General features: G+C 39.2%; 1 protein-coding gene across 1 annotated transcript in view; it reads right to left on the bottom strand.

Annotated features, from left to right (window-relative positions):
• Positions 1–204: 204 nt before the first annotated feature.
• Positions 205–12,974, bottom strand: part of YWHAZ (tyrosine 3-monooxygenase/tryptophan 5-monooxygenase activation protein, zeta) — a 26,746-nt gene continuing 13,976 nt past the window's right edge. The window contains exons 2-5 of the mRNA XM_009708197.1: positions 9,255–9,378; positions 4,745–4,908; positions 4,557–4,652; positions 205–1,266 (exon numbers count right to left, since the gene is read on the bottom strand). Coding sequence (XP_009706499.1) covers positions 1,207–1,266; positions 4,557–4,652; positions 4,745–4,908; positions 9,255–9,378 — 444 coding nt within the window. The 3' untranslated portion in view covers positions 205–1,206. The remainder of the gene's footprint in view (positions 1,267–4,556; positions 4,653–4,744; positions 4,909–9,254; positions 9,379–12,974) is intronic.

Genomic DNA, 12,974 nt, shown 5'->3' with positions numbered 1-12,974 from the left:
CTAAAAGGTGTAAATTAATTAATTAGAGCAATCTTAAAATCAGATATGAAGTATTCAATCTTGACTTCCCTGAAATTACCTAAATGCCTAAATGTGTATTAAGATTTTCCATAATAAAAATACTTCCATATTGAATTAGTGTATAATACTGCCATTACTCTAAAAGGTGTGGGAAGACAGATGACATGAAATCTACACCAAAGGTAGTTGAAAAGTCCATTCATAAAACTTTTATTCCACTTACATCAACTTAATACACATGTTCTGAACAGTTATGCTTGGATTGTTCATGAAAATTTCATAAGACATTAAACAAAGCTAGCCATCATCTCAAGTTATTTCCCTGTTAACTATTTTTACAGCACATGCATGTTAGGCAAGTATCAAAAAAAAAATAAATCACAAAAGCAAAAAACCTAAAAAAGTTAAATACATGGGTTTTTGTTTTACTGCTGTGCTCGATATACAGTGTCATTATGGATATCAAGCAATTCATTTTTTACTGCATCTTTACTTGTACATTTGTTCTTAGGTTGCTTAAACCATTTAAATACAAATAAAATGTGTAGCAAAAATAATGAAAGCAACAGCAGGTAACTTTACAAATAATGGAATGTGAACCGTTTCTCTGTCCTTCTCTAGAGAAAGTTGACTGGGTTATCAAACTGTCTTAAGGAACACTTCAGCTGCAATCAAAGATGTACACTTGATTGGTATATTCCACAGATCTCACATGTTGACTTGACATGCAATATCTATGGGACATCAGTTTATTCACAGCCATGTGCGCTCCAGCTTGAATATTCACACTAACTACACCTGCGGCTGCAACTGATTATCCCTTTTTTCCATCGTGACAGACCAATATGCAAGCAGTCATCTTTGCTTGACATAGAAAGCTGTTTTAACACTGGCCTTGTGGGAAGCCACAATGTACCAAAAGTACTATGCCAAACATGTAAAACTTGTATAAAAATTTCACAACCCTATATTGGCCACCTCAGATGAAAACAGATAAATTCCCCAAATGTTAACTGGCTCTATTCCCCTAATATTAAACAAAACCACATGGGAAATATAGAAATCCAAATAGAAGTAACATAAACCTGTCAAATCGTAAACAAAAACTATTCGTGGGACAGCATGGATGACAAATGGTCTACTGTGTAAATTTCAGAATGAGGCAGATGGAAGTTGGAAGGCTGGTTAATTCTCCCCTCCTTCTCCTGCTTCGGCTTCATCTCCTTGGGTATCCGATGTCCACAACTGTTTGGGAAAGAAAACAGAGTAAAATATGCAAGATATTACCATTTATGACTAATAATTAATAAGGAATCACTACAAAGAAAGCCTACTTCTTAAATGATAATTTTGCAGGAGTTCCTACTAAGCACCATAAAAAAAAAAAACCGAACACATTAACATGAACATATTTCTTGGCTATTACAAAATGGAAATCTAGTCCTAGGTGACCCAACTCTACACTGCATTTAATGAGGAGTTCACGAGCAGCCAAAACCAGAGTCTTTTATCCACAAGGCTCAATAAAATATGGTTACAAGCAGGCAAGAATCAGACCTACAGAACAGATACATGAGAATCGCGAACTAACAATAGTTGGTTTCCTGTGAATTTGTACCTTCTCCTTAAGCGACCTTTATGCATCTTTTTGAAGGAAGAGCTTCAGTGAAGGTCTCTCTCCCCATCCAACATTATAGTGAATGCTATGTTCTCTTCAGAACAGGCATCTGAAGTTTTTTTGTTTTTTAAAAACAAAAATGTCACTGAAATCTCTATCCCTTGGTTCTATCAGTCAGTGGCGTGCCCCTTCAGCAACTTTGGGAACACAGAGCTTCCGAATTTGGAGGGCAGGGCAAGGAGGGAAAAGAATCAGGCTAAGCATGCAGTATGCACAAAATCTTATTTTCAGCTTCATAAAATCATACTAAGGAGGCATATATCAAGATTAAGTACCAGCTAAGGAAACTAAGCATCAGTTCCAGAGCAATACCCAGGGCAAAGACATTATTTTGTGAACCAAGTATTATGCCACGCTGGCTGCTTCCTAACTATTACCAGACCAGTATGATTTGTAATCTCTCACTTTATGGAGTGGTAGCAGCATTAACTGAATCCTTCACGCTCTATAGTATAAGGTGGTAAAACATAAGAACAAATAATTCTCTCTCTACCTACAGTGTTATACCACTAAGGTCTCACAAGATGCTTTAAAAAAAAAAATAAAAAAAAAAATCCATCACCAGAAACATTTTATCCTTTCCAGGAATACAAAACAATAGAGAAACCTGTGCAAGCCCAGTAGCCTTGTTCTTGCTCTGAACATAATACACGGTATCTGCACTAAATGTTCCTTCCTGAAGGCACTAAGCAACAAGTTATTTCCCTGAGACAACAGCATACTAGTCTGTTTCTAGCCCCTATGCTACATTCTATACTACATTATTATAATACTACAATACTCTCAATTTCAGTGCTGTTCTTACCAGGAACAGTTAGTAAGAACAGCTTTATCAGAATTGTATCAAGGCTTTTATCCTAAATCCTTACCACCTCTAGCATATCTACAGATATGTACATATACATACCTTTATTCATTAAATAAAAAGGGCCTAACTGCTATGAAAGGAGGATTACCAACTGAGAGCACAGTTTAGCAAATCAGCTGGGGGAAAAAAAAAAACAAACCCTTAGGGGGAAGGGATTTTTTTTTTTTTTTTAATTAAAGAAAACAAACATTTCATAACAGAGCAAAGAAGGAATTATCTAGCAATCTCAGTAAAACAGATTTGACTTGATATGTTAAAGAACCCTCTGAACACTTCTCTGCCTTCAGTCCCTGCTGAGAATGAACACAGACTCTTCTTCAGCCATACAAGACTCAACATAAAAAGAATCAACAAGTGAGGATACCGCTCCTGCACAGAACTGACCAACATGTCAAAAGTCTACCTCACAGATTGTCACAGACTTGCATAACTAGCAAACCAAACCTTTTTTACATTTATGAAATTCATTACAGTCTGTCAGCCACAAATACATCAAAAGTTATTTTCTACGTCAAGAAGTTGTGGAAAAACATGGAATCAATGCACTCATACAGGTCACACTAAGCATTTAAGGCAAGACATGTCATTCATTCAAGAATACAGGATCCTGCAGCTGTCTGCAGCTTTCTCCCTTACAATGGAAAGCTCACATCAATTATCAGGCCTACTACCATAATTCACACACTATGGTAGCTCAGTCCAACTCTTGCTCTTGTATGAACCACTTGCTTTCCAACTGCTATGACAAGCTTTACATTATTTTTACTGGGAAGCTAGCAATTAAATTCAGCTTCTATTCTCTATTTCAATAGCACTCATTCAGAGGACAGCGCTTGAGCAATCTCACTCAAGGGGACAGTACACAGAGACACTGAGAGCGATGCCAACCCTGGATCTGTCTCTGTTACAGAGGCTGAGAAATCTCTTCCATTTGTTTTCTAAGCAACAGCTGAAACAATCACAAGTAGTTTTTTCAGTAGGGTTAAGTTGCCATTATACTGGAAAAGGATCCAATGAACAGGGAAATAAAGTGGTAGAAACAATGGCAGAAGATAGGGCAACTCCCAATTTTATGCAAGTGTACAACATTACTTCTAGTTATGTTAAAAGAAGTCCAGCCTTGTAAAGGTCTCCCATGTCAGATGCACAGAATGTGAACAAGGGGCTACATGTGGCAACAAGAGGTGCTTCTTAGTTTTTTAGTTCTTGCTTGCAGCTCTTCCCTCCACAAAGACTGGGGAGTGAACTATGCCATTAATTACACTCTTGCATGTTTGCTTACATTTGCTTTAGATGTTTATCTTTGCCAGTTTTAAAGTTCAAAGTAGGTTAAAAAAAGAAATCCACACACAATATGAAGATTTTGATTACCCTGATAGAGAAACACAATCTTTATCCATAACTTAACATCAGACAGCTTTGAGTTCAAGGAAAAAAAAGAATTAAACAGTTGTTTTATGACTGCCATGGAAATAGCCAGGCTAGCACCGATTCCAATTTCAGCTTTACCAAAATTAAAACCAAATAATAAAAAACCCCAAACAAGAAGTCCTTAAATGGACTTGCTAGCTCTGTTTGCATTTTTCACGTAGGGTCTATCCCTTACACACACAATCGCACAGAATAAGCTATATGAAATTTGACTAAGTTTTGAAGAGGCAAATGTGACTGTATTTTCAAATGCTGTTTAACAAAAGGTAGTAGCTTTGCTAGTCACAGTCCAAACTATGTCACTTAAACACGCTAAATTCCTTGAATAAAAAAACCTGAAAAATTTGGTGAATTTGTCCTCTCTCAGAAAACCATGTCAATTAGCATGCAGACAAAAAAAGACTAGGCAGGAGAAAAAGATGCCACTCAGGAACATGATGTACCCTAAACTCATCTGTAAGTAAACGACAGACACAGCTCCACAGCTAAGAATGAACAACTGAGTGCCAAAAAGGCCAATCCCGTTATCAACAATATGCAAACTTTAATGATACTCACTGTCAAGTTGTCTCTCAGTAACTGCATTATTAGCGTGCTGTCTTTGTATGACTCTTCACTTAATGTATCAAGTTCAGCAATTGCTTCATCAAAAGCCTAGTGTTATAAAAACAAACAACTCCATTGGCCATGTGACAAAAGATTATAAAAATAATTTACACGGAATTTTCCCCTCCCCTTCGACTTACCGTTTTTGCAAGGGAACAGGCTTTCTCCGGGGAATTGAGAATCTCATAATAAAACACAGAGAAGTTCAGAGCCAGACCTAATCTGATAGGATGTGTTGGCTGCATCTCCTTTTTACTGATTTCAAAAGCTTCTTGATACGCTTGTTGTGATTGCTCCACTATCCCTTTGGGGAAAAAACAAACACACACAAAAACCACAAGTAAGTAATTCACATACTGTATTCAGACATACAATCAGGGCTGTGTTCATGCTTGCATGAACAAAGTATGTTAAGAGTGAATGCCTGTCAATGAGGACTTTACCTAACAAGTTGCTATTTTATGAGGATTTTATTAAATTACGTTTAAAAATTATTAAAAAAACCAGGAAGTTGTCATTGACTGAATCACAGGTTTGAGGCTCTCCCTGCCCCTGTGACTACTTGTATTTACAAATGTTTGCAGCAGTTTTGTAGCACGTAAGGAATATAAAACCCACCATCTACACAAACAGGTACAGAATTGAAGTTTTAACTACACACAGGTTTGATATAGCACCACAATTTCAATGTCTTTAAACACTGCAAAGCATTACAGAGCCACGCTTTAGTCACAGAAAACACCGATGACCTTTGCCTATCATGCTGAACCATTTCAGTAACGGTCATCTACAAATTCCCATCCAAACTGCTTGGCAAAGATAGTGTGGCATAACTCAACCTGAATTAAATAAGTGTTTTTAAAAGCTTCCAACATAGTTTCGTTTCCAATGCAGATATGGGAGGCATTTTTACCTAGCTTAAAAGTTCTAGTACATACAAACTTTGAAGTAAGGGAGAAAAAAAATTAACAACCGGGCTCTTTTTTTTAAAGATACTAATCTTTTGCCATTCTCTTCATTGGTTCAATTGTACAAGTTATAAACACTTGGCTGAATAAAACAACTATATTGTGTACACTAAAACTGAAGAGCTCAACAGTTTCCATTCTTACTGAACGCACTTGAACTTATGAGCAGACTAGGCCTGCACAAGTCAGAGATCATGGCCCAACACAGCCCACCAGCTGGACTATGCCCTTGATGACCGCAGGAGGCAAGAGAGGTGCTAGACTCTGAGCACAAAGGGACCATTGATCCTGCACTCTCCAAGACTGTTAATAGCATCTGAGAAAAAGGTGGGCAGGAAGTCATTCAATTCAGATGCAAAAAGGACTCCAATCCTAACATTTCTGGATCAAACCAGAAATGCATCCAGCATGATCTCTGCAAGAGTGTCAGTCACATGTATTCAAAAATGAAGAAAGGAATTTTAGGCTAAGGACTCAAAAATACATCAGTATTTAAGTCAGATGTAATCAAAGTCGGAGAATAACTGAATACCAATATTCAGGATGTCTATGCAATCTCCATTTGTTCACCTTTATGTATTCACAAAAATTAATGCGTCATATTGTCCTCTTCAGCATGGAAGAGAGAAGACACTCCCTGCACAATTATTCAAGGCTTTGTCCCTAATAATGGAGTGCTTCAGAAAAATCAGACAACTGCCATAATACCCTGAAAGTGACCAGAAGTTGGTACATTACAGTTGAGAAGAATCAGGTTTACTTTAAGTTAAATTTAGAAATGGTGAGAAGCGTTTTACTCTCCTCATATTGGAAGAGACTTAGAAAAATGGTGTTGTTTATGAACGGCAAAACAAGCAGCATGAAAAACAAGTAACTTCAAGGAATTAAGCTGAGCATTTTATTTTTTAATAATTTTTCTTTAACATAAATAAATCCCTCACCTCCAAAAAAGCTGCATATTTTTTCTCCTTATTTGAGAAACTATAGTTACCCTTTGAGCAGTGATTTGGGGAAATTTGTGGAAAATTTGATGTATTCCATTGACTTTTAAATCAGTCACCCAGTGTGCTGGTTTTGACTGGGATAGAGTTAATTTTCTTCACAGTAGCTGGTGTGGGGCTATGTTTTGGATCTGTGCTGAAAACAGCGTTGATAATACAGGGATGTTTTCGTTACTGCTGTGCAGGGCTCACACAGAGTCAAGGTCTTTTCTGCTCCTCACCCCACCCCACCAGTGAGTAGGCTGGGGGTGCACAAGGAGTTGGGAGGGGACGCAGCCAGGACAGCTGACCCCAAGTGACCCAAGGGATACTGCATACCGCATGACATCATGCTTAGCATATAAAGCTGGGGAAAGAAGGAGGACGTTTGGAGTGATGGCGTTTGTCTTCCCAAGTAACCATTACGGATGATGGAGCCCTGCTTTCCTGGAGATGGTTGAATGTCTGCCTGCCCATGGGAAGTGGTGAACGAATTCCTTGTTTTGCTTTGCTTGTGTGCGTGGCTTCTGCTTTACCTATTAAACTGTCGTTATCTCAACCCATGAGTTCTCTCACTTTTACTCTTCTGATTCTCTCACCCACCCCACCGTGGGGGGAGTGAGCGAGCAGCTGCATGGGGCCGAGATGCCAGCTGAGGTTAAAACAAGACAACCAGTATAAAAAAGCTGCAAGATTTTTAACCTTGAATTCTTCAGAAAGTGTTGTACAGTTCCAAAGTTCAAGGCTAAAATAGCAGAGTGAGGGACTGGCTTGACATTCTTGTCCACTAGACAGTCGTAAGAAAACCCCAGTCGATAAAATAAACAATCTGGTTTATGAAGATAAAAATCCAATTCCTAGAGTTGGGAGCTTTATACTGTTGTAGTATTTACTGCAAAAGGCTGAAAGAATACTGTCCAACTAAATGGCCATTATGTCCTAAACAATAATTATCAACTGCTCTTCTCCAAGGTCACAGACAGCATACAAGAAAAGCCTGTGAGATGAAACACTTGGGCGGGTGGAATAATTCTTAAGTTTAGGAGCCATAGCAACTATGAGCTATGGGCTTTCAAAACATTTTCTTCACCTTGAAACTCACTAAAAACTGCTCAGCCAGGAAACTCGTTTCAATAAAAACGAACTTCAAAACCATTTCAAACAAAGATTTTCACAGTCTAATTTTAAAGCCTGTAACTTAATCCTCAACAGAAAGAGAAACTTTAGGACTCAAAAATATTGTACCTTCTACGCATGTGAACAGACGTTATTGAAAGCAAAATAGAATTACTCTCTGTATAGTAACACATCCAAAATACCAGTTACGCATGCAATTCCTCAGTCACCAAGACTGGGTCAGTTTGCACGCACTAAGCAACAGAAGTCAAATCAAGCCCTATTATACAAAGTCTTAGTATCTTCAGGCAGCTCCCTATTATCCAGCATACCAGGGAAACTGGGCTACCCTATATAATGTGGACACAACACATATGACACAAAGCTAAAGCAGACACATCCATCCCCTTGAATATTCCAAGTCTGTTTCACCTCTACACCAAACTCAATCTAGTTTCTGTGAAGTTGGGCAGACATCCTTCTGTATCATACTGGGAGAGCTTATTGGCTTGGGGGCAGCACAAGGCCACAGGGGCACCACGTGTTCAACAGCACCGCAAGGAACCTAGCGAGTCCTACGGAAGGGCAGAGGCTACCGAGCATCAGCCGCACAGCTGAACGGTTCTCCAGTAATCCCCAAGGGTCCCAAGTCCATGCGTTCAGACTGTCTATGCAATCCCAAGCATCCCGTACTTCTGTGGACTAGGCACAGACTAAAATGAGTCTGCAAGAAAACAGCTGAGGGCTAGCAGAAGTTGCCAGATTGGGCTCTGTGCTGAAGCGTGCTGTTCTTCAGGGCATGCTGCCACCAGTCCTAAACTGGCTCCAAGAAACAGTTTAGCACCATTTGCAACAAGCTATATCTAAACATAATGCATCGTTCTGAATTGAAGGTGACTCTGCATGGAATAAGCATATTGTTAGGGTGTCTCCAATTACAGCAGTTAAGCCACCTAATATATTAAGTGCCTTATATTAACTTTTCTAACTAAATTTAGGTGAAGGCAACTTACCTGCAATTATGACAAGCTGCTTACATGACTGTACAAGAAACTTGAGGAAATAAGAAACATTTGGACATTAAACTACTGTGGTAAGGAAAGAAATTTTCCTAACAGTAAGATTAGTCTTATTAATCCTTTTCTTCTCCAGGTGGTTTCTATCCTCTTTGCTCACTGAACCTATGCAGATTTTTTGCGTTCTGTAGAAATGCAGGAGAAGTAGCACGAATAAGACGTCAAAAAGCTACAAGACTTTGTCCCCCTACAACGAGGTAAAAAACCTCAGCCAGGCAGAAGACGCATAAACGTGTACTTCAGTGATAAACTAGATGCATGTATAAGTTGGAGCCAATTTCAAGATTTCGTGACTGAACATCTGTTCCCTGCTTCAAAGGGCAGGTACATGGAAACTTTCACAACTCATCTGAAAGCCAACAATCTATGATTTTTCTTCAGAAAACAGGAAGCCTATTACTAAAGAAATTTACATCCAAATCAGAACTATTCTAAAATTAGAGTCGTGTCACCGCCCCACCAAAAGCAATCAAATTTGACAATATTTAGCCACAAGCTGACATACAATACCTTTCTTGTCATCTCCAGCAGCAACCTCAGCCAAGTAACGGTAGTAGTCTCCTTTCATTTTCAAATAGAAAACTTTACTTTCTGCTTGCGAAGCATTAGGGATCAAGAATTTTTCCAACAGAGACTAAAAGAGAAACAAACATAGTGCTTTGAATATACATACTTTTACAGTCTGCCGAACCAACAATTCAATTATATCACGATCTATTTCAAAGTTAAGACAGCTTTACTTTTTGCCTATTTTCTTCACATCCTACATAGCATACGCAGCTAAGGAGAACGTGTTCTGGATCACAATTCTAGGTACAAAAAGGAATGCTGCATGCTGTGACTTGATGGGGAGAAGAAGTCTGTGTTAATTTTAGCAGATGAGTCTTGTATGACCAAAGGAATGATTTCTTTAAGCTGTTATACAGTACCCTGACAAAAATAAGGTAATCCGAAGAGTCTGGGCAGAGGGTATACAATGGAAGAAAGTCTGCATCCAGAGAAGATAATAAAAGGACTTGAAGTATCAGCTGCCAAATCAGAGACCCAAATACCTTACATACACAGGCAATAAATAAGCCTCGTTAATCTAGTTCCCATTAACTGGAATGCTGTACTGGCATCACCAGCAAGAAACTGCAAGGTGAACTGGAATTCTTGCATTTCCAGACAGCTGACAATGTGACAGTCAGCTCTGTAGCCCTGAAAAGGATCCTCTATTTGACTTTATGTGCTGCCCTAGCAGGTGTTTCCTGTATCTTCCAAAGCAAAGGTAGCTCTCTGGACTCCCTCCACCAAATCCTCCCTGTGGGCTGCCAGTTAAGACCAGGTTTTTCCAGATTATTCTAAGTGCTTATTAAATTAACATAGCAAGTTCCCAGCTGAGGCAGTCATGTAATTTAGCAAGAGTTCTATTATGAGGAAAAGAAAAAAGGAAAAAAAAAAAAAATCACTAGCTCCAACACATTTAGTCAAATTAAGGTACAGGCTTGTCAAACTTCTTGATATTGAGTGCTTAAAGTTAGACTTTTCTTTCAAAGCCAGTTATTTAAAACCCGGAAAAAGTACAGAAGTGTTCTTGAGTACTCAAAATTAAATCAGAAGCTCTTACATATACTTTGCTAAGGCTATGTAGCAAACAATTTTTAAAAAGAGGTTTCAGTAAGAGTTTTTGGGTGTCTGTTTTCCCCTGTAAATTAGATGACTGACATTTCAGTTTTGCCTCACTGTTTTTAGCTCATATTTCCAATGACACCACAGAAATGGCAAATCTAATTCAGTTCCAACCCACAGAATGATGGCTGCTTGACAGTATCTTCCTCTAGATAGCACTCTGCAGGTTAAGTGAATATCTTACAGGACGTACTCCTGGGACAGTCATACCCTGAATATGGTAGGCTGTAACCACTGTACTGTGACACAGGCACCCGTGGTACCTACTCTGCTTAACAGGCCAACTGACAAAGCCACAGAAAACTGCAATTCACAGAAAGAGCAAGAAAGTGAACGTTTGGTTGGGTGTTGGCTTTTTTTTTTTTTTAAATCAAAGTACTGCTAATTGATTTATATAAATCATGAATATTTAGCATGGTAGCCTCAACCTTGCATGAAACCCTTCAAAATGAAGTGATCTATTATGGCAGCTCTGTCTCACTTCTATCTCAGCAGATAGGGTAATGAAGAAGTCTGGCTGACAGAAACCAAAATTCAATGACAAGGTTCAGCTATGCCTACGCTCCAATGAGATAAAAACCTGTTAGTGGACTTTCTTTATTGGTTTCAACATAACGGAAGGTATTTATTTGACCACCTTTAACAGCAGGTATTTCGAGTATTGTGGGGGTTGGTATATTGCTTCATTTTATAACCATGCAGGGAGACATCGAAAAATACTGCGTGTCCTTGCTTCCCATCTGAACGCCGGTAGAGACAATCCTTTGGCAGCAAAGGAAACACAACACAAGCAAGTGGGCAGCAGCAGTGTTTTTATGGAGCCAGCCAAAGGGGCTGCTGAGCCACCTCATGCCAAGGGCACCCTTCCTTAGGGTCTCCCCCCATGTGAGGAGAAGGGTTCAGAGCCACCTCTGCCCCAGCACAGCTGGAACAAAGCAGAAGGCCATAAGGTATATGGGTCACACGCTTCAGCTCTCTGTAACTACTTACGTGCTCTGTTCTCACCATTCGAGAACTTCAAGATTCACAGCTATGACATTTTTCATCACTGCCAAGAAACTCTGACTTCAATGACAAGTGATGGTTCCCAGCTACTGAGAATAAGGCTCCTTATTAGCTTTTCTCTGTAGGACTGCAATTAAGTCAGATGTGTCAGTCTGCACCCACCCTTCTGGCACCATGGGGAGTTGCCCTCCTTCTGTACCCTCTATTAACTGGTCAGACCAAAATATTGTCAGGGATTCTAGAAACAGAAGTTAATTCATCATCCATCTAGAAGGTTGTTTGATTGAAAAGTACAGCTCTGCTTACCCCCATAGCAGCAACCAGACTACCAGACTTCAACTTCACTTAGGTCACAAATGAGGTAAAGTTGTTTGCAAACACCTAATTGAACAGGTGAACTGCACCAGCAGACACAGAAGGGGAAAGACTAGCAGTTGAGAAAGTCCTCCTAATCAGATAGATACTAGCAGGGCAACAGCAGCTCGGATAGTGCGTAAACCTTGTACTGAAAACAAGTTTTAAACCCCTGTCGAATTTAGAAGACTGACGAACTAAGAAAATCCCTTTGAACAGCTATTCATAGAATATAGCCTATGCAAAGAGGCTCTGACTCCGAGGCTGCGCTGGTAGCTTGCTCGTATCTGGACGGAAGACTATTCTATACAAACAACATGTAGGACTGGTAGGCCACATATCTTTGGGAGAATTTTATTTATGCCAAATACTTCATAAACAGCAACAACAAAATCTGAAAGCAGATTAACCTTTAAAAGCTAGCACATGAAGTTACTGAAAGGAGATCTCTCGTCTATTATTTATTTAGTATTATATATTCAGTTTCTCCTGCTTGTACCTGCCTTTTTATTTCAGGATATATTTTCTTTTACTGGCATAACTGAACACAAAACACTCCTTTAAACTTAGCCTGAAGATTCGGAGTACACTGATTTATCCTAGAGAGTGGCTGTGAAAGCTGCAATCTGCATGGAGGTGGTGTCGCTACAGAAAGCCATAAAGGTGAGACCAAAAAAACTACTGACTTTTTAGAGTTCAATTATAGAAGGTAACAAAATGTTAGGCATAACGAAAGACATAACCAATCTAACACTTCATTATCTGCCAACACATCTGCTTATGGGGAATACTGTTTATCTTTTTTTTTTTTTTAAAATAGCTTTAACTGCAAGGCTTTTCTAGAGGATACAGTTTTTTCCACAAGGAGGAATATCTTGGTGTTTAAGTCATATTGATGGGTTCTGTTTGTGAAAGCAGAAGAAACAGAAACAACTGTTTCAACAGCATCACCAACATGTGCCTACCTGCTCTCTCCCTTTACCAGTTGATATGACAATGTTTATCAGTATAGAGCTGATCGCCATACGGGCCACTGAAGTGCTAACAGCTAGCCCAAGACTGGACCAATAAGCTGATCGATCTATAATCACTCAGTCTGTTAGGTGATCTGCACCACTGCAATGCATGCAACACCCTGAAACTGAAGTCCATATAGCATGGGTATGTTATAGCTACATGGTACGTAGCTAAGCCCTCATG

This window comes from Cariama cristata, unplaced genomic scaffold (genome assembly GCF_000690535.1).
Source record: "Cariama cristata isolate BGI_N322 unplaced genomic scaffold, ASM69053v1 scaffold2999, whole genome shotgun sequence".
In the NCBI taxonomy this organism is placed as follows: Eukaryota; Metazoa; Chordata; class Aves; order Cariamiformes; family Cariamidae; genus Cariama; species Cariama cristata.
The sequence above is the reverse complement of the archived record's forward strand: the minus strand, read 5'-3'. Positions and strand labels throughout refer to the sequence as shown.